The 26,026-nt window shown below is 38.1% G+C and overlaps 2 protein-coding genes across 2 annotated transcripts in view; both read left to right on the forward strand.

Annotated features, from left to right (window-relative positions):
- Positions 1-757: 757 nt before the first annotated feature.
- Positions 758-26,026, forward strand: part of LOC142107202 (alpha-tectorin-like) — a 386,573-nt gene continuing 361,304 nt past the window's right edge. Inside the window, exon 1 of the transcript XR_012679896.1 lies at positions 758-772. The gene's annotated coding sequence lies outside the window, so the exon portion shown is untranslated. The remainder of the gene's footprint in view (positions 773-26,026) is intronic.
- LOC142107972 (SCO-spondin-like) lies at positions 7,281-12,103 on the forward strand. The gene is made up of 4 exons (XM_075191649.1): positions 7,281-7,365; positions 9,481-9,544; positions 10,958-11,041; positions 11,699-12,103. Exons 2-4 carry the CDS (start codon positions 9,508-9,510, stop codon positions 12,082-12,084), a joined length of 507 nt encoding a protein of 168 aa, XP_075047750.1. The 5' UTR covers positions 7,281-7,365; positions 9,481-9,507; the 3' UTR covers positions 12,085-12,103.

Below are 26,026 nucleotides of genomic sequence, written 5' to 3' on the forward strand. Positions count from 1 at the left end.
AGTGTGTGTGTGTGTTAGGGAATTTAGACTGTAAGCTCCAATGGGGCAGGGACTGATGTGAGCGAGTTCTCTGTACAGTGCTGCTGAATTAGTTGCACAATATAAATAGCTGATGATGATATATATATATATATATATATATATATATATATATATATATATATATATATATGTATATATAGTAAGTGACTGGAATGTGATAGTGTTACACTGAAGGAGATAATCTACTCATAAGGACATGACAACAATTATTCACATATTTACAAATTGGTTACCTCTCTAAAATATACATAACAACAATTCCTGTAAAATGAACAAACACAGACAAATACCCACAGCACACTGCTATAGCCAGCAACAGATCTGCTATTTCTACTGTAGATAAAAATGCAAAAGTCTTTTTGGGCCATACATATGTGTTTTTAAATTGAGAGCTAACTTACCAAAGAGGTACCCCAGAAGCCTCCAAAGAGCAATCCAATGTCAGCACTCCCCCTCAGCTACTGACATCAACATGCCTCTCAGACAAATAAAGAAAATGGAAGTTGCTCAAATCAATTTATAGGCTATAACAGGTGCATGAAAGGGTGGGGTTATCCTAAAAGGAACAAACACAGATAAATCCCACCCTTTCATGCACCTGATATAGCCTATAAATTGATTTGAGCAACTTCCATTTTCTTTATTTGTCTGAGAGGCATGTTGATGTCAGTAGCTGAGGGGGAGTGCTGACATTGGATTGCTATTTGGAGGCTTCTGGGGTACATCTTTGGTAAGTTAGCTCTCAATTTAAAAACACATATGTATGGCCCAAATATATGGGACTCTCATTGTTTAGAGTAGGACCACCCTATTAGCAAAATCACCGTGGAGTGGTGGGTGGCTTCAACATACATTTGCAAATGTGTGCAATTATGACTTTTGCATTTTTATCTACAGTAGAAATAGCAGATCTGTTGCTGGCTATAGCAGTGTGCTGGGGGTATTTGTCTGTTTGTTCCTTTTAGGATAACCCCACCCTTTCATGCACCTGATATAGCCTATAAATTGACTTGAGCAACTTCCATTTTCTTTAATTCCTGTAAAATATTGATTGTAAAAATCTTTAGCTTAAGAGTCTGTAACAGGTGCCTAGGGGGACAAGGTCGCACAAACCGCAATCCCCTTCCCGACACACAAGGTACTCTCCTGATCCAGAGGGACCACTACGAGACACACCATGCCCTTCCCAACAGCAAATTGGGAACTATACCTCTGATTACCCTAGCTCATCCGCCTTTGCTGGAGCCAGACCTTTGATTCCTACAGGGGAAGATACTGAAAAGAGAGATAATTCATATATAAACAACAAAAAACAATTCTGTTTGTTAACTAGTATCAGGACCCAGTGTCCTTTGAACTACATAGAGCCTAGCGCACACTACACAACTATCAAGAACCTAGCTCTCACTAAACCAAGAGCCTGGTGCGCTGCTAACAATAAGGGCCTGGCGCCCTCTTCAACTACCAGAGCCTAGTGCCCTCTTCTACTATCAGGGCCTTGCGCTCAGCTTCTATCTTGGGCCTTGCGTCCAGCTACCCTATCAGGCCTTGAGCCCAGCAAACTAATTTTTGTCCTTGCACTCAGCTACTATGGGCCTTATGGTCAGTCACTATGGGCCTGCTGCCCACCTAAAGGGTCTGCTGCCTACCTAAAGTAACAGGGCTGCAAGTTCTAATTGATCTACCTACTACTGAGCTATAAAAGAGGAAGACAGGAACTTACTGCTGCTCGATCCCAGGCTTGGTAAGGGAAATCCTCTTCTTTCTTCTATTTTACCACTCTGAGAAGGTGCCCCGCTGTTGTGCCCTTGAAGAGTCCATAGCTGTTGGGTAAAAAATAGGTGATCAACATTCAAATAAATAACTTTACTTAATTGTACATACCTCCAATTTTTCCTGACCTCTGAAGACTTAATCCATCTTAGTTCTGAAAAAATGAGATTGACGGCCTTCAGACATAGGAAAGGCTGGGATGGTATTTAATCCTGTGGACTGGGTATTTTTTAAATAAATGCATCATCTAATCGGGCATTGGATTTCCCAATGCTGGAATACAAGTTAGCACATTTAGAGTTCCCAGAATTCCAACACCAGCTTGTAATTACAGAGGTTTGGAGAAAGAGAGGGACCTTGTAAAATGTGGCTGACTTTTTTGTAACAGTATTGTTCAGTATAAATGAATAACTCCATATAGCTACATCATTCTTTAGACAATTCTCAGTATCTGTTCTTAATTTATATATAAGGGCTGCAGTATACCACTTCTCTTGATTTCAACTGGGAGTAAACATTAATATCTGTTCTATTAATTGCTAATGTTGACATTCTTAAGATGTTATTGATGTGAGCATTTCACATACAGATGAATTATCTAATGATCATGCAATGTCCATGTCATTATTTGTTTTTGGTGTATATTGTGTATTGATGATATTGCAAGTGGGAAATGAATTCAATTGTATAATTCTGTCAACTGTGTCATGTGCCTATAGAAAGTGTATTTGAATATGTACTATTTGTTTGTTATTTCATAGGTGGGGAAAAAGAGAAGAAAAATAGGGTGCTCTGATTAAGTGGTTGTAAAAAACAGACCTCATTTTAAATCAGTTATCATAATTCACAGACTGTTCATTATCCATTATGCTCATTTTATAACCAAATAACTTATACAAGTTTTCTGTTTTGCAGGTGTGACCTTCCTGCTATCAAATGCACTACCCCCACCACCACCAACAACAACAAATACTTCACAATGTAAGGAATTTGTACATTAACTTATTATCAAGTCTTTGCAATAACATAAAATGTTAAAATAGTGTTATATTCTTTGAGACTGAATCTATGTGATTGTTTTTATTTTGTTTTTTTAAATCTCTTTGTATTTGATTAAGGAATAAATGTATTAAAATATTCTTGGCAGATTACTTTCCCTAGTTTCTTTGATGGTGCATGTAAGTATGCTTTCAGAGTTTACCATTCAGTAGAGATGCCATTGTATCTCTGCTACTAACCAAAATCCCTGCCTCTTCCCTGAGCTCTCCTGTTACTCTTATTGGGTATGGGTATCTTCTCATAATACAATAAGTTGAGGGAGTGATCTGATGACAAAGAGTACTTGCAAAGTATCATTGGAAGCATGAACAGGTCAGGATTTCCAAAGATATAATAAAGAGCAAACAAAGAGCAAACAAAGAGGAAACAGATACAACGTTAGTGTATGCTCACAGTCTGCACAGAGATAACATAAAACTTAGTCTACCATATACACTTCTCCATGCTTGACACAATTAAGCAAAGGAAATTTTGTACCTACTGCCCCTTTAGTAAGAGGTGATATATATTTGCATGGACAGTTAGTAGTAGTTTCTTCTCATTAGAGAGGATTTTTTTGGTCTTTTTTTACTACTGTAATGCTATTTTATCTTTACAGCCACGCCTATTCATTGTGGAGAGAACAAAGAATTTAAAGATTGTGGAAGTGCCTGTCCTCCAAAGTGTGACCCATACAGCCAACCTTCTGGCTGTAGCAAGCAGTGTGTCCCTGGCTGTTTCTGCGGTCTCGGCTTCCTACCGGATGAGTTAGGAGAGTGTGTGTCGGAGAATACGTGTGAGTCCTGTAGAGGACACACAGTATACGCAGGCTGTGGCCCCAGTTGTCCTAAGACATGTGGCAATATGTATGATACCGCAGTGAAACCTTGCATGGCAATGTGCAAAAAAGGCTGTGTCTGTAAAAAAGGATATGTGCTTCTGAATGAGAATCAAGAGTCCTGTGTGCTTCCTCAGGATTGCCCTTGAACGAATCCAAAGCAATAAAGAATTTTGAACAACTGTGATTCTAGAGCCTTTGTTTTCCTAATCTCTGTGTTCCACTAACAGTCTCTCCTACAAAGTGACCTTTTAACTTAATAACCATATTGGTTCGGCCTGAGAACCATAACGAGTAAGTATTAGAGAATAGTTGCCTATCTCCCAAAATTCCCTAATCACGATACCAAGTTTCCCATACTAATCCACATTCCCCCTATTAATTTCCTATTTTTGCAAAGAATGGTTCTGATTGTCTGACTTCAAAGTGAAGGTGCTTCTTAATTTGGGTTATAGTGCATGTGACCTGGGTAACTTGGGTGAGGGACTTAAATTAATTTCTATTGACAATTTTCGGTCTACAGGAAGTGGAGGCAACAAATTTGTGAACAACCTATCAAATCACTTGGAAACAGTGACATTAATGAGGCACTTGCAAAATATATTGGCCTGATTGTAGTGTCTGTAATTTTGGCTATTTATACAACTGTACCAGACAATTTGTTCTCCGTAAAAAATTGCAAATGAGACTCAACCTTCTGCCTCCCAGAACAAGCATGTCACATTCAGCCACACCTAAAGTCTGTTTGGTGATGTTTTCTTTTGCATAAAGTAATAAAGTAAAATGAATATATTCATTTTTGTTGTGTGTAAATAGTGATTTGCAAAAGGTATATTTTTACATTAACTTTATATATATCATTGTGCACCTAAATATACTTTTTTAAAGGTTTACTGTTTGAATAAAAAGCCATTGGGGACGATTGGCATAGGAGACAAGAGTTGGTCTGTTTTATAATTGGTTGGGTTAGGCACCTTCTTTGAAGAGACAGTAGGTGTAGACAAAGTTCTGAGAAATAAACTTAGTTCTAAAAAAAAATATATTTATTTTTCTAGAGAGAATGTTTAAATAATTACAACTGTGAACATTCAACTGTCTTTTAAATGTAGTCCTTTAAGGAAAGCCATACAATTAATCCACAATACTGCCTGGTCAGGAAACTTCACAACACGTTGTTGATTTGCCTACAGTAAAAGGATCTCCTACATGTAGTTTTGTAGTGACTTTCTCCATCAACTATTTGAGGGACCCCTACATAAAGGAAGCACAATGGAACAGCCCTTATAATACTGAACTTGTCCTGGCTAATAGTTGGCATATTGGCACAAATGACTAGGACCTAATGCTTACTTAGTCCTGCTAAAGTGTTCACAGGTAGAACAAGGCAGCCACATCTTTCATGAGCTGATCACTGGGCTCTAAATAAATGACCTTTGCTAGGTCTAATTACAAAGGCAAGGAGCTACAGTAAGATTTCACACTACACTACAAATGGAAGAAATCATAGTATGGAGGTTTGAGGCCTTTAAGGATCTTATTGCAAAAATGTGATCTGTAATAGCCCTAACCAATAATAGTGGGTTTATTTATTAATATGCAGTTTGTATGTTCTCCCTGTGTTTGCGTTGGTTTCCTCCGGGTGCACCACTTTCCTCCCACAATCCAAAAACTTACTGGTAGGTCAATTGGCTGCTGACATAAATGAATTATAGGGAATTATTCAGTCTTCTCTGTATAGCACTGCATGATCTGATTGGTACATTTTTTGTGTGGACCGATCCCTGTAGGGAATTCAGACACGTGTTGACCGGCCTATGGCTGGTTTTATATTAAGGCAGTAGACCCCTTGATGCCGGAATGCCATAGGCTAGTGCTGGTATTGCAAATTTTGGGGGGAACCCCATGCTTTTATTCCCACAGATATGGCGGATATCAGCCTAGTCTGGCAGCACTAGAGCTGGTTTGGCCTGTAGGGAAGGGTCCGTACCGATGGTCATCTTCATCAAACAACTTTCACAAGGGGGGAAGCAGACGCAGCATTAAATCCTCATAAGAGGTGTAACTTCTCCTGTTTCTTACGCTATACCCAGTAAGCTCAGTGGAATGCCCTTACTGCACTCAGCCTACGTCGGCCTGCCCCTTCCCTCCTCCGTTCCACCTCCCTGCACATAAAGAGGTACAACAGGGAGATGGGTCTCAGTATGTACATAGATTGAGACATACTCCTTTTACTGCTCATACACTATACAGAAAAGTGCATTTTGCATTTCTGGTTCGGACTTCCATACAATTCTAAATTTCCCATGGTGTAATAAAACTCTGCCTTTTGTTCCATTACTGTATGTAATGAGTAACAAACACAAGAGCAGAAGAATCATAGAACTGGATTATCTAGTAGTTTATTTCCAAATACCTTGTTTTCTAAAGACAATGTAAGTATCGAGACAGGGAAAGGACATTGTGAGGTATAATTAACACAAGAACAAGTAGGAACAAAAAGATGTTCCAATAATTGACTTCAAATGGTAATTTGAATAATGAGATATTACGTAAAGAGATTGTAAAACTGCTGGAAATTAAAGACAATTGAAACCTGTTTACTCTTAGAGGCAATCAGACCTTAAATATCTTTCTACTTATCTGCCCGTAGCCATGGAGTGCTTCCTCTGTTAGATTGCCGTGGTGAAGTTGTTCAGGAGCTGTTGTGTGTAGATGTGTGTCTAATCGAAACCAGGATGAAACCATGGTCTGTAGAACTTAGTTATATTGTTGTAGGCAGTTCCTGGTATGGAGGGCTAGGAGTTGCAAAGGGTAATAATATGAGTTTACGAGTGAGCACTAATTATGGTTACACATAGTCCTAACAATTACAAAATATGCTGAAGCGTAAGAATGAAGGTAGAGTATAATGAGTGGAGTTGGAAACGGTAGAGCGATTGGGAGTGGTGGCCAGTAGGAGTGAAGGGGTTAGATAGGGCTGTGTAGAAATAGGTTGGCTGGGAATGGGGAGATTAGGAATGGGGAGGAAAGGAATGAGGAGAGGTGGATAGGAGGTAGGGTGACAGGGATCAGGATTGCAAAAGGGGGGGTACAGAGTTGGGAATAGAATTGGTGGGGGGGTTGTGGTTATTTCTGTAGTGTATTAGCAGGTAGGAAGATGTAAGTGTTGGGTGAAAGGACATGAAATGCAGTTAAAATTAGGTAGCTGAAAACAATTGAACAGTAGTTATGAAATGCACTGAAATAAGTCTATGTGGTGAAACATGTTTGGGACTCAGCCTACACAACTAACAATTTGAACACTGAATTTCTTTTTATATATTTATTTAATGTCTTCTCTTTTTAATTTTATTTATTTTTCATAAATACTGTTCAAATGTACAAGTAGTCACAAGTGTAACTATAGAGCTAGAGCATATTATACCTTTCTCTGTGTGATGTGATTTATTAATGTCAATGTGACATAATCATAAAACTAACACTATCATCATTTTTGTAATACATGGAAACTCCCCACTAGAAACTAAATTATTATTATCTTATTGTTTATAGATGCAGATTCATACACAGTTCTCGCCTATCCCATGAACACACCCTTACCCCTATATCCTATATAATTCTGTACACTTAGCTCTCTTACACTGTCAGAAGAACACACTGGATATAACACACAGGTATGTACTGAATGCAACACTACTTATTGCTTTACTATAGACATTATAGTCATATTATGAAAATTATTGATTTTATTTTGCACAACACAGTAATAAATATCACTGAAAGCAAAAAATAATATTTTTTGTACACAATCCCAGCTATTAAAATGAGAATATTGATAAAATACAAATAAAATGTACTTTTACACAAGTGTGTATGTAGTATTTCCAGTGTTCCATCCAAAACATAAGTGAAGATCCTACTATAAAATGATGGAAAGGTGAGGAAAAAAATGGAGAGACGGGAGGAGAACAATTGGAGCCCACTAATAGAGAGAAAATAAATAATTTTGGTTATAATATTTAAAATAAATATTGATGTAGGTTTTAGGTTACATTATTGCTATGTATTTGGGGTGCCTCTCTTATGGGTTATTTTGCTTGGTTAGAGGGGGCAAGATGAGAAAGGTCGTAAGGGGTGTTTGTGAATTAGAACAGATCTCTGCACTTTATGTTTAATGATTCATGTTGCTGTAAATCAAATATATTCCTCTGTAATTAATGCTGTAAACAAGATTTGTATTTGAATACACAAATTGTATTTTGTGACAAATATTTTAATTTCTAGACATACACAGATATTATAATGTTTTAAAAAACAATCAGCATAGGAGCCAACTTTTTAAAATAATTGGGGGTGATAATGTTCCCTCCCCCCATATAAACAGTCTTGGCTCGTGGCAGCAATGAGTCATCTCCTGTGAATGTGCTGTGTCTTACTTTGCTTCCCAGTTTTCTATTTGGTTATATATTTCCTGGTATTCACTTCATTACCTCCTAAAGTATCTGTCTGCTTCCTTAATAAAAGTAAATATTATGTGGCATAACTGTTTGTTTTATAGCTTTGTGCTGTTTTCAGTTTAGTTCTTCTTTAGATTTAGAAATCTGCTGAGGTGTGCAATATTTAGACCATGATGTTATGTCGCCCTCTACTGGTCACTTTGTGGACGCTCTGTGTTGTTATGACCTAGGCCGGCGGTTCCCAAAGTGTGCGCCAGGGGTGCCGCGGCGCTGTCACTGGGGTACCGCGGCCAGCCATAAAAAAAATAAAGAACACAAACTTACCAATCCGTCGGGCGCCCTGACCCAGCAGACTCCTCTCTCCCGCAGCAGCTTGTCACTGACGTCAATATTCAGTGACAGCTGCGGGAGAGAGGAGTCTGCTGGGTCCCAGCGCCCGACGGATTGGTAAGTTTCTGTTCTTTATTTTTTTTATGGCTGGCGCGGGGCAGAGTGAGAGGATCTTGGCAGCAGAGGGGGGCAGAGTGGCAGCAGAGGGGGGCAGGGTGGCAGCAGAGGGGGGCAGAGTGGCAGCAGAGGGGGGCAGGGTGGCAGCAGAGGGGGACAGGGGGACAGGGGGACAGCAGAGGGGGACAGGGTGGCAGCAGAGGGGGACAGGGGGACAGGGTGGCAGCAGAGGGGGACAGGGTGGCAGCAGAGGGGGACAGCAGCTTGTCACTGACGTCAATATTCAGTGACAGCTGCGGGAGAGAGGAGTCTGCTGGGTCCCAGCGTCCGACGGATTGGTAAGTTTCTGTTCTTTATTTTTTTTTTATGGCTGGTGCGCGGCAGAGTGGCGGCAGAGTGGCGGCAGAGTGGCGGCAGAGTGGCGGCAGAGTGACAGAGGCGGGCAGAGTGACAGAGGGCTGCAGAGGGGGGCAGCGTGACAGAGGCGGGCAGAGTGACAGAGGGCTGCAGAGGGGGGCAGCGTGACAGAGGGCTGCAGAGGGGGCAGCATGCCTGGGGGCTACAGAGGGGGCAGAGTGTCTGGATGCAGAGGGGGCATTTTTGCATACAACTAAATAAGTATTTCTGTCCTGACCTAAATACAATTTTTTTTTTGACCCAACTACTTCTAAAACAGGACTGCTCAGTAATTATTTTGGAGGGGGGCCTTGAAAAAATTTGGAGACACTAAGGGTGCCGCGAACTGCAAAAGTTTGGGAACCACTGACCTAGGCTGTTGGCTCCTTTGTCATAGTGTGCTCTCTAACACTTATCAATGTCTGCAATATATATCAATTTCCCAGTTTCTCAAACAGTAATTCTCCCAATCTCTCACGTCCTATGCAGGAAACGGATCAAGCAAACCTACTAAACATGGCACTGACATCTCTGCATCTACTGATGACCATTAGTGAGTTCATATGTCTGATAATACCATTCATTTAGGTGTGCAAACAGAAGGGACTTCATTTCAGTTTGGGGGAGATCCACAGGAGGTGACTTATATCCACCCAAGATATATAATATAGTGGTCCTCTCACCACCTGCACATCTTCACCCTCTGTACCACTCATTCATGCCTCCATTCAGCTCTACTATTTTCATTTTAATGAAAACTAAATGAGGAACAAACATTGCCGTGACCCATTTAAAAAACCAAGTGGAGCGGAGGTTAGACAACACAGGGTCATAAAAATTGGCTTGGCGTGGGGGTTAAGGATGCCAGATTTTAAATTAAGGATGAGTTTGCTTTTATCTACCGCACATTAGACTGGCGTGGAAGGAGAGCGGTGGCACAAGCGTATTGAACCCTTAATCAGACCCTGCATAATTGGGAGCTATCACTTGAAAAACACTGGTTTCAACAGGGTAAGATAGAAGGTTGGGGGACAATTGTGGCTGGAGTAAAGCTAATTTCTACAGGCATTTGGTTTTCTGGGCACTTCCTCTGGGCTGGTGTCTAACACTGCGGGCACTGTAATGTGATGGTGTTTAATCATTTGAACCTTCTATTGGGCTTGCCTTTAATCATATTGGCAATTTGCTGGGTTTGCATCTAACACTGGTCATTCTGCTGGGACGGTATTTAATACTGTAGACACCTCTACCTGGCATTTTATAAATGAATGCCTAATCTAATTGGGCATTGGAGTACACAATGCAGGAATACAAGTTAGCACATTTAGAGTTCCCAGAATTCCAACACCAGCTTGTAATTTCAGAGGTTTGGAGAAACAGAGGGACCTTGCAAAATGTGGCTGCCTTTTTTGTAACAGTATTGCCCAGTATACATGGATAAAGCCAAATAGTAATGTCTGTCGTTCTTTATGCAATTCTCAGTATCTGTTCTTATTTTGTATGTAAGAGTAGTTGCACTTTGCCACTTCTCTTGATGTCAACTGGAAGTAAACATTAATATCTGTTCTTATTATTGATTATTCTGAACTTCTTATGAAGTCATTGTTGTGAACATGTCACATACAGGTGAATTGTACAATGATTGTGTAATGTCCAATTAATTAATTGTTATTGGTGTAGATTGTGTATTAATGATATTGCAAGCGGGAAAATTAATCCAATTGTTTAATTCTGTCAACTGTGTTACGTGCCTATAAAAACTGTATTTGAACATGTACAATTTGTATGATGTAGATCATTTGTAAGTTAATAGGTGGGGGAAAAGAGAAAAAAATTGGGTGCTCTGATTGAGTGGTTGTAAAAAACAGATCTAATTTTAAATCAGTTATCATAATTCACAGACTGTTCATTATCCATTACCCTCAATCTATAACCAAATAGCTTATACAAGTTTTCTGTTTTGCAGGTGTGACCTTCCTGCTATCAAATGCACAAACAACAACAACAACAACAATAACAACAACAACAATAACAACAAATAATTCCCAAAGTAAGGAATGTGTACATTAACTTATTATCAAGTCTTTGCAATAACATAAAATGTTAAAATAGTGTTATATTCTTTAAGAGACTGAATCTATATGTGTTTTACTTTTTTTTCTTTGTTTTTAACTGAGGAATAAATATATTAAAATATTCTTTTTAAATTACTTTGCCTAGTTTCTTTGATGGTGCATGTAAGTATGCGTTCAGAGTTTTCCATTCAGTAGAGATGCCATTATATCTCTTTTACTAACCAAAATCCCTTCCTCTTCCCTGAGCTCTCCTGTTACTCTTATTGAGTATGAATATCTTCTCATAATACAATAACTTGAGTGGTCTAATAACATAGAATATCTGTAAAATGTCATTGGAAGTATGAACAGGTCGGGAATTTCCAAAGATATAATAGAGAACAGGCAAAGAGGGAACAGATACAACCCCTGAGATTACTTACAGCTTGCTTAGATATAACATAAAACTTAGTCTACCATATACACTCCTCCATGCTAAATACAATTAAGCAAAGGAAATTTTGCACCTACTGTTCCTTAGTAAGAGGTGATAAATAGCTGCATGGAGAGTAATGTTTCTCTTCATTAGAGATAATTTTTTGGTCTACAAAGCCTTTTTTTACTACCGTAATAATGCTATTTTATCTTCACAGCCACGGCTACTCATTGTGGAGAGAACAAAGAATTTAATGAGTGTGGAAGTGCCTGTCCTACAAACTGTAGTCAATACAACGCACATCCTATCTGTACTGAGCAGTGTGTCCATGGCTGTTTCTGCAGGAAGGACTACCTACCGGATGAGTCAGGACGGTGTGTGCCGAGGAACCTGTGTGAGTCCTGTAAAGGGAACACAACATTTACAGGCTGTGGCACCGGTTGTCCTAAGACATGTGACAATATGCGTGATACCGGAGTTAAAGGTTGTATCAAGATATGCAAAGTAGGCTGTGCCTGTCAGCCAGGATACGTGCTTCTGAATGAGAAGCAAGAGTCCTGTGTGCTTCCTCAGGATTGCCCTAAAAAGATTCCAGAGCAATAAAGAATTTGAAAAACTGTCATTTTAGGACCTGTGTTTATCTAATTTCTGTGTTCTACCAACAGTTTTATTTGCAAAGTGACCTTATAACGCAATAATGATTTGGCCTGAGAACCATAACAAGATTTAGAGAATATTTGTCTACCTACCAACATTCCCAACTCATGATCTGCACCATCAAGCTTCCCAGACCACTCCACATACCCCTATTAATTCCTCACTTTTAAGAGGGATGGTTCTGAGTTTAAAGTGAAGGTGCTTCTTAATTTGGGTCATAGTGCATGTGACCTGGGTAACTTAGGTGGGGGGACTTAATGTCCATTGAGAATGTTTGAAGGCAGGTCTGCATGAAGTGACTTGAAATTAATGACATTAATGAAACACTTCCAAAATATATTGGTTCGGGCTGCAATATGGACACCAACATGGTGTGTAAGTAACTGGACTACTTTAAATCAAAGCATGCCTAGAATGTTTCTTATCAACACCTACTGATTAGACAAATTGATTTTCTATTTTTATTGCAATCAGTGGCGGATCTACATTGTGAGTCATCGCTGTAAGGCCTGGAGGTGAGGGGGGATTGGCAAGGCCGGTGCACCACCCACATCAACCCCCCTAGGCTACCACTATGCTCTAAGTCTTTCTTGCTCAGTAAGGGCCCCCTCTCTCTTTCAGAGCAAAATGAGTGATTGGGCAAGTTACAGCCGTATTGCCAGGCCTGAACCATACTTTGCTCTGGGGCCCAGCACAAAGGGGTCCGGGCAGGTGTCCAAATGTTGATATTACAAGGAAATTTCCTTTTTTTTTTTTTTGGGCATTTCCGGAGTGCCATCTTATATTGATATAGATATATATTAAAAAATATGCCTTGTGTTTATAATCAATAGACCAATACTTTCTCTCATTGCAGTCTGTTTCAATCATTCTAGATTCATCATCATCTTCATCCTTATCATCACACTCTCTAACGGTTATGGCAATAGTCAGAAATAATCCAAAAAACTTTTCTCTTCAGTATATTTTCAATTTATTATGTATGCGCAGTACAGACCATTCAATTCTAATAGAACAATGGCAATTTCATATTACTTTTGCAAGCATTTTATGCCCTGAAACCACAAACTGATACGTAGATAAAGCATCATATAAGACTTTAGACCAATAATATCACTCCACATATCAGGATATCTCAACATCTCCCATCATCCCCCAGATATAGGCATTGTTTCAAGTAGACCTTGCCATATCTTATCAGGTGTTAACTTACTGTACCACAGCTTTCCCGTTTCCTGACATGTACAACGGAGGGCACATTTCAGTTTAAATACATTTTAGACATGTTTCCCCATACACCTTAAGTAACACTGTCTGAAAAGCAGAAAAATAACTTAATTTGTCAATATATATGCACTGTAGCTCATTAACTCTTAAGCATCCTACTATTTTATAACCAGCTTCAATTCAACTTCCATTTTGTGTGAATTGATTATCCATATCACTAACAAAAGGGGGAATGTTATAGTTAACTAGAGCTTTTTAATCGTTTACCATTATTTTTCAGTAGGAAACAGTTCAGGCTACTTGGGACAGTTCTAGTTTATTTAACCAACACAATTGACTTTCAACAGCACATTTGCATCAGACACATATTCCTTGCATATTACGTTTTAACGACTTATTATTATTTTACATTAACACTCTCTCTTTTATTTTTGGTATATACTGGCTTCTGAAATTGTGTGCATATAAGGCTGATACAGGTCTGAATGCAACTTTGTTTTGAATTTACATATTTAAGAGTATGCAACTTGTTCGTAGTTCCGTCCATATTTAAATCAAAGCGTTGTGGAGACCTGGTGTATTAGAGCCTAGGACTTCTGGGCCAAGTCATGCAGACAGGAGACAGGGAAAGATACAACAATATCTTTATTAGAGAGTTGTCTAAAACACATTCTCTAATTCAGCTAAAGGATATAACATAAAAGTATAGACCACACTAACCGGGCCATATAAACACCAGTTTACCGCTAGACTTCCCAGAACTTTCCCGCACTGTCTGTGATTAATCCCCAACTGATCCCAATGTCATATGATGGAGTAGGACCACGGGAGTCTTATGAAGTAACTGTTCAACAAAGCCAGCAAGTCTGCAAGTCCCAAAGAAGTTTAAAGTCCAGTAATACACATTCCTCAGAACACTGGCAGAAGCCAAGACTCCAACACCAGTAACTTTCAGAAGCAAAGTGACACACACATCCAGATACCTCTCCTGCAGGCCTTTTTAAAGGGACAACATTTCCCACACTGGGAATCCCTCCCTGCCGATTTATCCACAGGTCTTAGGAAAAAGGACTCCACTGATAGGTAGAGTTCAATGAGGGGCTGTACAAGAGAGTGGTCATGTCTCAGGACCAAAGGAGTTCCCTCCTGTTTTCATGCCAAAATGTCTGACTCCTAGCCGAGAACAATAGGATCTTGTTGTAATTAATCCCTCAGTGGTGATAGCCAGTCACTCCCTGTTTTAACCCCTTTAATAATTTGTGATGTCAGAGGGGCTCCAGCTGCTCTCAGCTTCCTGTGCTTAGTGTCTTTACAGGAAGTGACTGTCCCAAAATCAGACATCACACCTGGCCCTGTTTAAGAACAATAGCTGACTGCGCAATCCTATTCTTCGGGTGACTACTGGAAAATAACAATTCTGGTTATATCCATTCTCTCACAAGCATATTCTAAGGTACATTATGATTTGTATCTGGGTAGACACACATAACAGAATGAAATATACGCACATACGTATGTCCAATAATTTCACATTTGAACACACGTGACTTTTACTTCATCACAAACTAACAAATGCTAACAATCATCATCACCATTTATTTATATAGCGCCACTAATTCCGCAGCGCTGTACAGAGAACTCATTCACATCAGTCCCTGCCCCATTGAAGCTTACAGTCTAAATTACCTAATATATTCACACACTCACACACAGTGTTAGAAGCCTGTGGATATCACTCATTGGTATAACATCCATTACTGGGCATGCACAGTGTGGAATCACGCCAGAAACGATACACAAACGGACGGGCATCCAGATTTGAATCAGGCTCATAGTGTTTCTGAAGAAGGAAGCTTCACTACGTTAGTAATATCTCCCTCTGGTTGGAAATAATTAAAATCTTATATTTAAGATGAAATTTTCAGACGGAAGTGGATCAAGCAGCGTCCAGCGCCTCATTTCCAAGTTCAGAACCAATTGAGAAACAAGACAGATACATATCATGAAGATGCGTCTAAATCCAAATCAAATGCATCTCTAAAGCGTGTGGTTGTCTTGCAACAGCATGCAATTGCTGTACTGAAAATTGCACATGAATTCTCCTGACCCACCTCTCCAAGCACAAGCTGACCAAAGTACAAGCTACGTGTAACTTAAAAACAAATGCAGATACAGATAATGTGTCAGAACACATTAATATGTATATTGAATGAATTGAATGCTGTACTGTATTTGCAAACTACAGTTATACACCTCACCACTAGATGGCAGTAACAAACACGGCTATGAATTCTGAATTTGATATTGTGTGTTCTCATATGCCATGGGTTTTTAAAAGTAAAGTACTACAATAGATGAGAAAAAAATATAAAAGAATAGTAACAATTTTATCAGAAAGTTGTGGAACAGTCGGCCCGGAATTCGGAATCAGATAAGTTTAACATTAAATACTTCATGTATGCCGTACTATTACATTTTTAATGAACAGAGTTTCACTTTTACCACTCTCTCTTTTTATGTTTCTATCTAATTTTACAGATTACTCCTTTACTGGTTGAGGACACAAATAAAAGAACAGCTACTATCAATTTATGCATTTTCATTAAACTTGTCCACCTTTGATAATGTTTTTTCTTTTGTATTTTGGTTTGCACTTTTGGCAGATGTTCTTCATAGCAGTGGTGTATACATATTACTGAGCTACTAGTTGGTAGGAGCAGAACTTTAGGACTTCTTATTTGTGATCATTTTGACAACCAGCTCACCCTACTGTAGTTAGAACTGCCATCACTGATTGGCTATCTTTTGGTTAATGTTATTTCTCAAATATTGCCAAAGCTTTTCTTGTTATTGTCACAAATCTATAATATTTTAATCATGACAGTTTCAGCAATTGCTAAAGGAAGTCTCTACCGTGCACTATATTAATGTTGTACACTATTTTAAAGCTTCTTGAAGATTTTGAGTAGTGTGAGAATTTCACTTAATAACACTTGTTGCACAGGCTTTGGATTCATCTATTACCCCGCAATAGTGGTATTTCCATTATCAATGACATATTATCACAATGATCTATCAAAAGAAAATAGAATAATTGCTAATAGAGGGTATCAAATTGATTTTAACTCATACTTGCTTCATGTTTTTTTAAAATCAGTTGTATCTTTGAACACAGGGCACAGCGATAGGTGCAAATTTTGGCCCCATCTCTGTGCATCAATTTTTAACCAGCTATATTAACATCTTCACTGGGGGGCTGAGAGCTCCAACACAGTTATAACAGCTCATTGGTGGGGTCTCAGGTACATCTTTTTAGACACATCAATGGCATATTATTAGTTTGTGACAGTATAGAAAAAGACATTTTGGCCAAGACCTCAACTTTAATGAGTGGAACTTGTCATTTTATATCATACACATAGAAAATAAACTATTTAAATATGTTAGATCTGTTATTAAAAGTAATCAGTTAAACAATAGCACATTTTTCAAAAACGTAAATGCTAACAGCTTAATTTTGTCACCTGGTTGTAATCTTATGAGGTGAAAGAATAACATATATATATGCCATATATGCAAGTTTTCATCTCACTTGATGTAATTGGACTTGTGTCCAACTCTAAATCGGGCCCACTGTGGTACATATTAAATATATTGAATAAAATTGAATGTTGTACTATATTTACAAACTACAGTTAGATAGCATTCCACTAGGTGGCAGTAACAAGCAGTGCTGTGAATTCTGAATGTTGCATTTTGATTTCTCATATGCAATTTTTATTCATGGGATTTTAAAAGAAAAGAACAAAAAACAGATGTTATTCTTCTAGTAATTCACCATGAAATAAAAAGCTACCTGATATAGAGCAGGTTAATTTGTAAGAAGTCAGCTCATGCTAGCGCTTAAGGTACTTACTAGCAATTAAACCATGCTTTCTATACATGTGACTAGCAACTGACCCTTCTGGAAAAATTTAGCAAAGCTTGTTTTTAACCCATTTAATGATAGATTCACTTCACAAAACAATGCTAGTCACAATATATGTAAATCTTCTCTCTGGGTGCTGTGAACCCGCAGTAATACAGAAAAACAAGTTACCCTTAACTTAAAAAGACTTTGTCACTGAGTCTGGTTAAAGGGTCACAACACAAAACCAGGAAGAGCAAATACAATTAAACCATAAAAGTTTGTACAATTACAAAATCAATAACCAATAAGTGCAAAAATGACAATGAAAAAGATATCTTCACCTTGTTATCAATACACACATGAAAGAAAAGAGGAAGAGAACAAATATCATATAAGAAGACTCACCAAACAGTATGGAACATTGCTCAGAGCCCACTTCCAAGAGTCTGAAACAACACAGAGAGATAGTTTCCAATGAGAGAAAACAAGTTCTTACCTCGTGGTGTATGCCAGTACTGTCATTGGTAGTACGCCTCTCCATGCAGGCTCCTGGACTCTGAAAAGTTTAGCTTGAAACCGGGCAGAAACACCAACTGTCAAAGGTATTTCAAAGAAGGAATCAGAAGATATGATAACGAAATAAAGTCAAATTTATTAACTCTCATGTACACGGACCATCTCGCCTAAGACAGATCAGAAGGTAATAATAATACATTTGTTCTTGTGTTTAAATAAGCAATAGTCTTGGTAACCTTGCGTAGAAGGGCATTTAGCTCGGCATTTACACTGATTGGATAACTATTAGTTACGTGCACCTCTAATCAAAGAATGTGCCTCCTTGATCGCAACATGCTAAAATTATGTCCTATCTCTGAGGTTTGGAGACATTAATTCTCTTATAAATATTTCTAAACACTCACTAGTACAAGACAGTACGGCCTTACATAACTAGATTCCAAGAAGCATGAAACATGAAAAACATAAACAGAGGAGCATGGTTGAAGTGATAATTTGCAAACTGGATTTTAAGACATTAATGGGTATATTCGATTCGCTTCCGGGACCGTGGCATCGTGCTGCCATGTACATAAAGTGCGATTACGGTAGCGCCACATGCAAATTTCCCTATGGGGTGCAAAAAGAAATCTGCGGTGTAGCGTATCAGGAAGGAGGCGGCCACATGTAGCCTCGATCCCGGAAGCTAATTGAATGTACCCCAATGATTGAGGACATTCTGATGAATTTTGGGCATGCTAACCATATTGGGTCCAAGTGGCTGGAGAATTCTTCCAATTTGATTATATTTGCTGCTTTCAAGAGGGAAGTGCTACTAGTGTTTAATGACTCCAGGTTGTTCCTTGGTTCAAAAATATTCTTAATATCAGTCGTCCTATCTGTTCAATAAAATGTCCAGTAAATGTCCAACAGTTTTTATTTATGTAAACTGAGTGCCAACAGAGCAGTGGAACAATTCCAAGTTCTGCTATCTCCCCAAATCCTCTACAAATCTCTTTTTTAAATCAAAGACAGAACACACTGAATATGATTGCCTCGTCGAATCAACTTTTTCTTCTCTTACTCAAAATAAGTAGTTTTCCTCTGAACATTCTATAAATTGAGTGACTTCAGTTTTATAATCATTGCATCATTTACAACGCTCTACTCAAAGAGACATCTATAAGCACTGCATGCAAAATGAAAGCACCCGAATTATCCTGTTATACTTTATTATTTTACTGTCTGGGTGAGAGATGAGTGGTTGTCTGGAAATGTATCTCTTTACTACGTGCAAGCTTCTAACATATGACTCATCTTGCCTCTGTATAGTAGGTTATAGTACTTTAAACTTATACATTTTGTCACAAGGATTTCACAAGTACAAAGAAACTTTATCAAATGTAATCAAATGAGTATGGAAGTAGATGTCTAAACACACATTTGGAAAAGTGTATTAATGTTATATATTAATAGTTATTTTTGCATTTTGTGATGTCGCGTTAAAAGGCTAATTCCACACCAAATTTAAAATATAGTATTGGTGGTGTTCTATAAATTATACAATATTAGAGGTTTCCAGCATTCCACCAAATCTCAAATGTCTTTAGCCATTTGGCAATGGACTTATTCCCTGCAGGCATTTTTTATTCAGTCCTTGGACATCATGGCAGAGGAGAGAAGAACATTATTGGACAAAGGTAGGCTGGGGGGTCCTCATGGATTGAGTGGAATGCCAGACAACAGGTAAGTAATATTGTGTAATATGTATTGTACAATTGACTAACACACATTGGGTTTAGCTGAATATTCTGCCACCTTACTCCTTACTTGTAAACATTTAGTGGACAACAAGGATTAGCAGCAATGCAGAATAAACTTGGAGCAGAATGTGAACGTAACTTGCATGCAGGCATGCCTGTAATCACATACAAGCAAATCTGAAGAGGTGTTTCCATTTGAATATGGGTATAAGTATGCTCTTGCCGTATGCAGACAGACAGAACACAGATGCATATGTGCAATATGAAGTCCCATCAGAACGTTTACAACAATCTTAACTATTAACACTATAATCATTATTACAAATATTAATGAAATACATAAATCAGTATATTCTTAATGCGCACTTTACATAAAATGCATTTTCTCACAAACACACGTTACTTGCAAACACATGTTCTGACATGCAAACTAGTAGTCATCACAATCAGTTGGCACTTACACCTACCCTGTAGCTGGTCCACGTGATATGGCTATAAAACAATTAATTGATGCCCAGAGCTTGAATCGAATGAATGTGTGTGCAGTTGACCTTGGCACACCCTTACTGTACGTTGCCTATGTGCATCCATCCCTTCCCCCCCTGTTTGGTCTTTCAAGTCCGTTCCTGGGTATGCGAAGAGCAATTTCATGCAAGATACAGCACACAACGGGACTTACGTCTGAGGATTTTTCAGGCCCTCAATGTTCATTTTATCTGTGACATAATAAAAATACAATATACCATCCACAATAACTCTTTGACACCAAGCAGTAAATGCTTTTTTATGGGGTAAATAGTGAACACAACTGCCCAATGCAGCAAGTTTAGAACATCTTCCATTCCCTAACAACTTAAAACCTTCAAGCGTTCTCTTCAGACAAGCTTATAGTATTCCTCAACCACCATCTTAATCTCCCTAGGTTACCCTATTACCACCCTCTACACAGCTAACACAAGACAACAACTCTCTGACCAACAAAGTTGTGTGACTGCTCATACAGCCCACTCAATACTTTTTACCTTTGCATTATAGCTGGACCAATGTGCAATATAATGGTGCACGTGCCCTTGTGTTTCAAACTCCCATTGTCCAATAGATTGTAAGCTTGCGAGCAGGGTTCTCTTACCTCTCTGTCTGTATAACAAAGTATTATATTATTGCTGTTTGTTCCCAATTGTAAAACGCTACGGAATTTGCTGGCGCTATATAAATAAATGTTGATGATGATGATGAAGAACATGCTTGACTTCACTCATAATCATTCTTGTCCTCTTATCAGGATAACGCAAACACTAAGTCTAAAAATAGATTCAAATAAATCATTTATTTTAATTCTAGCTACCAGACAAGTGATTTTTGTCTTTGGCTCATTGTGTAAAAAAAATCTATTGACTTGCTACCATGACACTGCCTTTGAATAAACCTGATTAACATATGATATAAAATGAATATACTGTACATAGGGAATATTTGCTTCGTAAAGCAAAAATCCACTATTGTTAAGTTTCCTTATGGAGTAAATATTACCTGATCCTATCTATAACAGTTTCTTCTTTTTTTTGGCTGGCTCCCTCCAATTTTTCACAAATCTAACATAATCAGGTTTGAGCTGAGAAGTGTGTATAATGTAGGTGAGATGATGCGGTAGAGGGGGCTACTAGAGTCCATTGTGCACAATTAACCGAAAAACTCAATGAGATTGGAAATAGCTTTTACATTATTTTATTAACTTCATAAAATTTGGTAACATGAACTCTATCACGTGTACCTATCACCCTTTTGCTGTAGTCAGAGGATAATATCCTTTTTTCATCTGCAGACAGTGAATTTATAAGTTATTGACTTTCAAGCGAGTAGCACGATTTCCTCTATAGAAGCCAAAGAATAGGCACAAATGAATGTTACTCTTAAGTGGGATAGAACACATATAGAATAAACTGTACTGTTGAGTTGCTAAAGTCAGTGACAAAGAAATAAGGATTTAGTAGACATGGCTTAGGTATTTTGTATAATTCATAACTATCTGAAAGTTGGAGATAAACTAATGGGTATTAGATTGCATTGCTGCGTGTCACTGAAGAGTTTAGGGAGGGTTGTTTAGGTTAATCAGAATTTAGGGTATTCACGTAAGGTTTCATTGCTTTATGCCCACAATTTAGGGAGTGCTAGGGTAATTTACCTCTCCTTTATCAAGTCCCTTCAGATATCAGTGAGATAAGATGCTGGTTAACCAGGAGATCAGTAATCAAGACACAGACATGCCAATGTCAAGATGGATACTGAGCTGTGCTTGTTTATTAGTGGGTTACATTTATACATGAAAAAGCGCTTGATCTGGTTATAGGATAGAAGCACATGATGGATATTTTCCTGAGTAAATATAAATCTTCTGACAAAGCTAGATAGTTCTCTTCGTGTGACTTTTATGTTTTTTTCTTATCAACTTCCGCTGGCGCCAGTACTCCCAATGTCATCAACCGTTATCTCCTGTCCTTGGCCTTCATCCGGGGTCCTTGAGAAAGCTTAAGGCTGGAGCTGGTTTTTCTGCTGATTATGCTGAATGTATTATTAAGGCAATACCAACATTTTTAACTCCTTCACATATCATTATTATCACTAATGCTGAGAAATATAAAGGTCCTTCCACAGAAGCATAGAAAAAATATTGGGAAATATATTTCCACGATTCTACTGACTGTAAATTGTATACAATTAGTGAACACTAATTAAAATTGAACTTGAATTTCCTCAAGAACTAATTCTCTCGAGTACAGAGGTAGCAAATGTGTATGTGGACAAGGTTTGAAGCAGTTAAGGGGATCCAATACAAAGATATATATTTTATTGTTTTCTAACTTTAAAAAGAATATGTCTATTATTGTTCTGGACTAAAGAAATGAGTGATGGGAGATTGCTCTAGCGAGTGAGGAAGAGGTGTCACTCGTGTCCATTTTACATCGTGTCACTCCATTGACATTACATGACTTTAATAAATAGCGTGATAAAAAATTTAAAAAAAGTTAAATGTTTAAAAAAGTTGATACCCTAAAAAGCACATAACATTTTAAAATAAGAAATTCTGCTTTACCTTTATTTAGATTTACAGATATCCCATTCAGACTTTAAATACCTGCCATACATCATTATTAGGGAAGAGGGAGAGCGAGACATTAACCTATGATAATAGCGGGAAGAGAGCATGTGGGCTGCGTTAAACATGTTTTATTGCAATCTACTAATCTATTTCTAACACTTTCCATCACAGTAATGAAAACAAATAGCACACCACTTAACAATGCCAATTATGTTACTCATTAAGTTAATTAAATGCGAATATTATAAATTACTTTAAGTACTTTTTTCCACCACTTAATTAAAAATCTCTTTCAATAAAAATAAATAAAACATCTTTATAGTGATAACTCCCAACCACTCACCAATCTAATACTTAACAAGATTAACACTTTTATTACAGTTACTATAGGTAAATGGAGTCAGCTAAAGAGGAGAGAAGTTATGATGGTATTATATAAAAATGCATAAAAAAACATTTCTGGACATCACAGAAGAACAAAATTTGATATCGTGTTACAACCTATAGAAGCTGAAACAGAAAAGCATCTATATGGTTTTATATATTGGCATAATTACCCCAGAAAAAACAAACAAACACCGGGTAAACTTTGTGCATAAGCTCTGTCAAAGCTGCCCTCTTGAAATGCATTTTTGCAGTTTAATTTAGCAGGCCATTACCGCAAAATGTTATATTCAAATCACAACATAAATCTATTAAGATACTTCATTTGTAAAATTTGTAATTACATGTGACTATAAAATAAGGGATGACAAACTCATATATGCCTATATTCATAAAATTCGAAAACAGAGATGGCGCAACAATCTTATACTCAAAATAATGTATACTAAAAAAGTGTAATAAATGTGAACTAAAATCAAACTCTCTGGGAAAAAAATTGAAACTGCAAAAACAGCAAAACTTCAAATCTACAATATCCAAAATGTGCAACCATCCCAACGTTCGTGTAGTCCAATTTCTAACATTTTCAAAAAGTCTGTGACATCAGTTTCTCTTAAATCTTCCTCCCACGTGACTTAGAAATAAGAAATAACATGTTGTAATACTGTAAATGATAATAATTCACATAGATATGCTCCCAAAGTAATCTTCTTCTCTTAGGTGATTAATAATAGTAATCAATACCACCACATGAGCAACTCAACACCCCCGTTATGAATGCACTCACAGAATATTGATTGTAACATCGCATTGTATATGAAAGATTTGTCATCTTCTTAAAGCCAAATACGTGTAGTATTACTTTAAGATCAGCTCACTCCATGTATAGGAATAAAAGAAATGCCACTAATAGTACATTATAGTTTACATATTTATTAAAAAGATAAAAACATTTATAAAAATAACAATGATCCCCAGATTGAGATTGATCCACACGTATAAATGTGGGCTCTTACCCCAATCACATTAGATATATGTATATAGTGGTATCGGGGTGGCCGGCTTTCCTTTTTGCAGATATCAAGGATGGAGGAACAGTCCACTGCCGCGCGTAATCTCCAGCTGCCATATATACCTGCCATTTATGTTTTGTCAAAAATAAAATTTTTAAAAAAATGACAAAATAGTAATCTACTATATAAATGCCTTGTGGCGTGTGTGAAAAAAACAAAAAACAAGCTGCAGCGCCACCTGCTGGGCAGAGTTATACACTGACCTATATATTTCTTGAAGGAGAAGTGACAGTTGGGAGTGGTTGGTGGTTGCCGGGGGTGACACTGGGGAGTGGTTGGTGGTTGCCGGGGGTGACAGGGAGAGAGGAGTGTGATACTCAGGACCGCCGAGAGAGATCCCTGTGTCTGGATAGACATCTTGATAGATGTGGCGATGAAGATGAAGGATGAGGTGATGGAGAAAAATGATGAGGTGGTGACATGTGGACAAAACCACGTTAAAAAAGGACGCTTGCGTCGGGAAGTAACGCTCTTCCCCTGAGGAGGCCTGGCCTAGCCCCAAATGCATGACAAGAACCTTTTTAACACCTTAAGTAGCTTGATTTGACTAGAATGCATGAGTATCATGCACGGGTTAACTTGTAATAATATAATAAAATAATCTTTATTTGTATTGTATGACAAACAAGTAATTGTTACATACATTCTCCATATGGCATCTATCCAGAATAGTCATCTTGCTTCACCTTGATCTGATTGGTGGTAATCTGTATCAATTTTAATTTAAAGCGTCAATGCCGGGACCCCGCAGGTTAAGTGTTTAAACGCTTAACCCAACATTGCCGGTTTAAATCAACATTGAGACAGGTTGCGATGAGGTCAGTGTTGTGCCGGAGAGCTGTCAATTCAGAATGAGTTGTTGTCAGCATGATGGTGCTGTTGTGTCGGTTTTCAGGTAAGTCTGTGTATATTGCAATCGGTTTTTGGTAAATTCGGATTTTATTTGTAGGCCTCCTTGTTGTCGGATTTAAGATCATCATTAAAGCGTACCCAACCCGATCTGATCCATTGGTCTTTGTTGCATGCCAACTTCTGAAACAGGATTCTGCATAATACCAAATCCCACCCAAGCCCTCATTTAATGCTTAAGATCCAGTTGGACCCACGTGCCACTAAAAAGCCTTAATATGTGACCAAATCTGAGCCAAAATATCAATAAGTCTCCTAACTTTTCAAAAGTCCAAAGAGACCAAACAATATGTGGTTTAATAAAGCTAAAAAACATCTAAGGACTAAATAGGGTCTGAAGTCTTTAGGAATACAAAATGGTCAGGCTACAAGGATTGGGTGGTTCTTGTCTGCCGTCAAATTCTATGATCAGTGAGGATCAGATAAGAGCTGCACCACTCTCTTAAAGGCCTCAGAGGTTATTTAATCTTTATGTCTATCCCAAGGATGATTTTATTCCTCTACAGTATTTACCTCAACCACCACTGTTGGAAGACTGTTTCTTCTATGTAATGTCATTCTAGCAAAGTAGTTCTTCCTCAAATTTCTCTTAAACCTGCTACCTTCCAGCTTTAGTGCATGCCCTCTTGTCATCATCTTTTGCTTGTATCGCAACACAGATTCCGCAATGTCTGACACAACTGATATAACTGACAGACATAATAACAGGACCGTGGGTACAGTTGAGTAGAATAATAAATGCATGGATACCATCAACAGAGCAAATCACAAACATACAGAGAAAAAAGACGGATGGAGGAAAGACATGGGACAGGCGGTAGAGAAAACCTTGCCTGTTACATTCTAGAGGGGGTGAGAGTGAGTAGAGACATTAGAATGAAGTGGGACAGTTTAGCTTGGGGTCTGGACCTGGTGATGGGATAGTATGGAGAAAGCACACAAACAAATAGCAGGTACATGTGGAACTAACTGATCTGTGGCAAAATTTTGTGCAAATCGAGTTTTGCCGGGGAACTGGCCATCTGGCCAA

The sequence above is a fragment of the Mixophyes fleayi genome, chromosome 11, assembly GCF_038048845.1.
Source record: "Mixophyes fleayi isolate aMixFle1 chromosome 11, aMixFle1.hap1, whole genome shotgun sequence".
Taxonomy (NCBI): Eukaryota; Metazoa; Chordata; class Amphibia; order Anura; family Limnodynastidae; genus Mixophyes; species Mixophyes fleayi.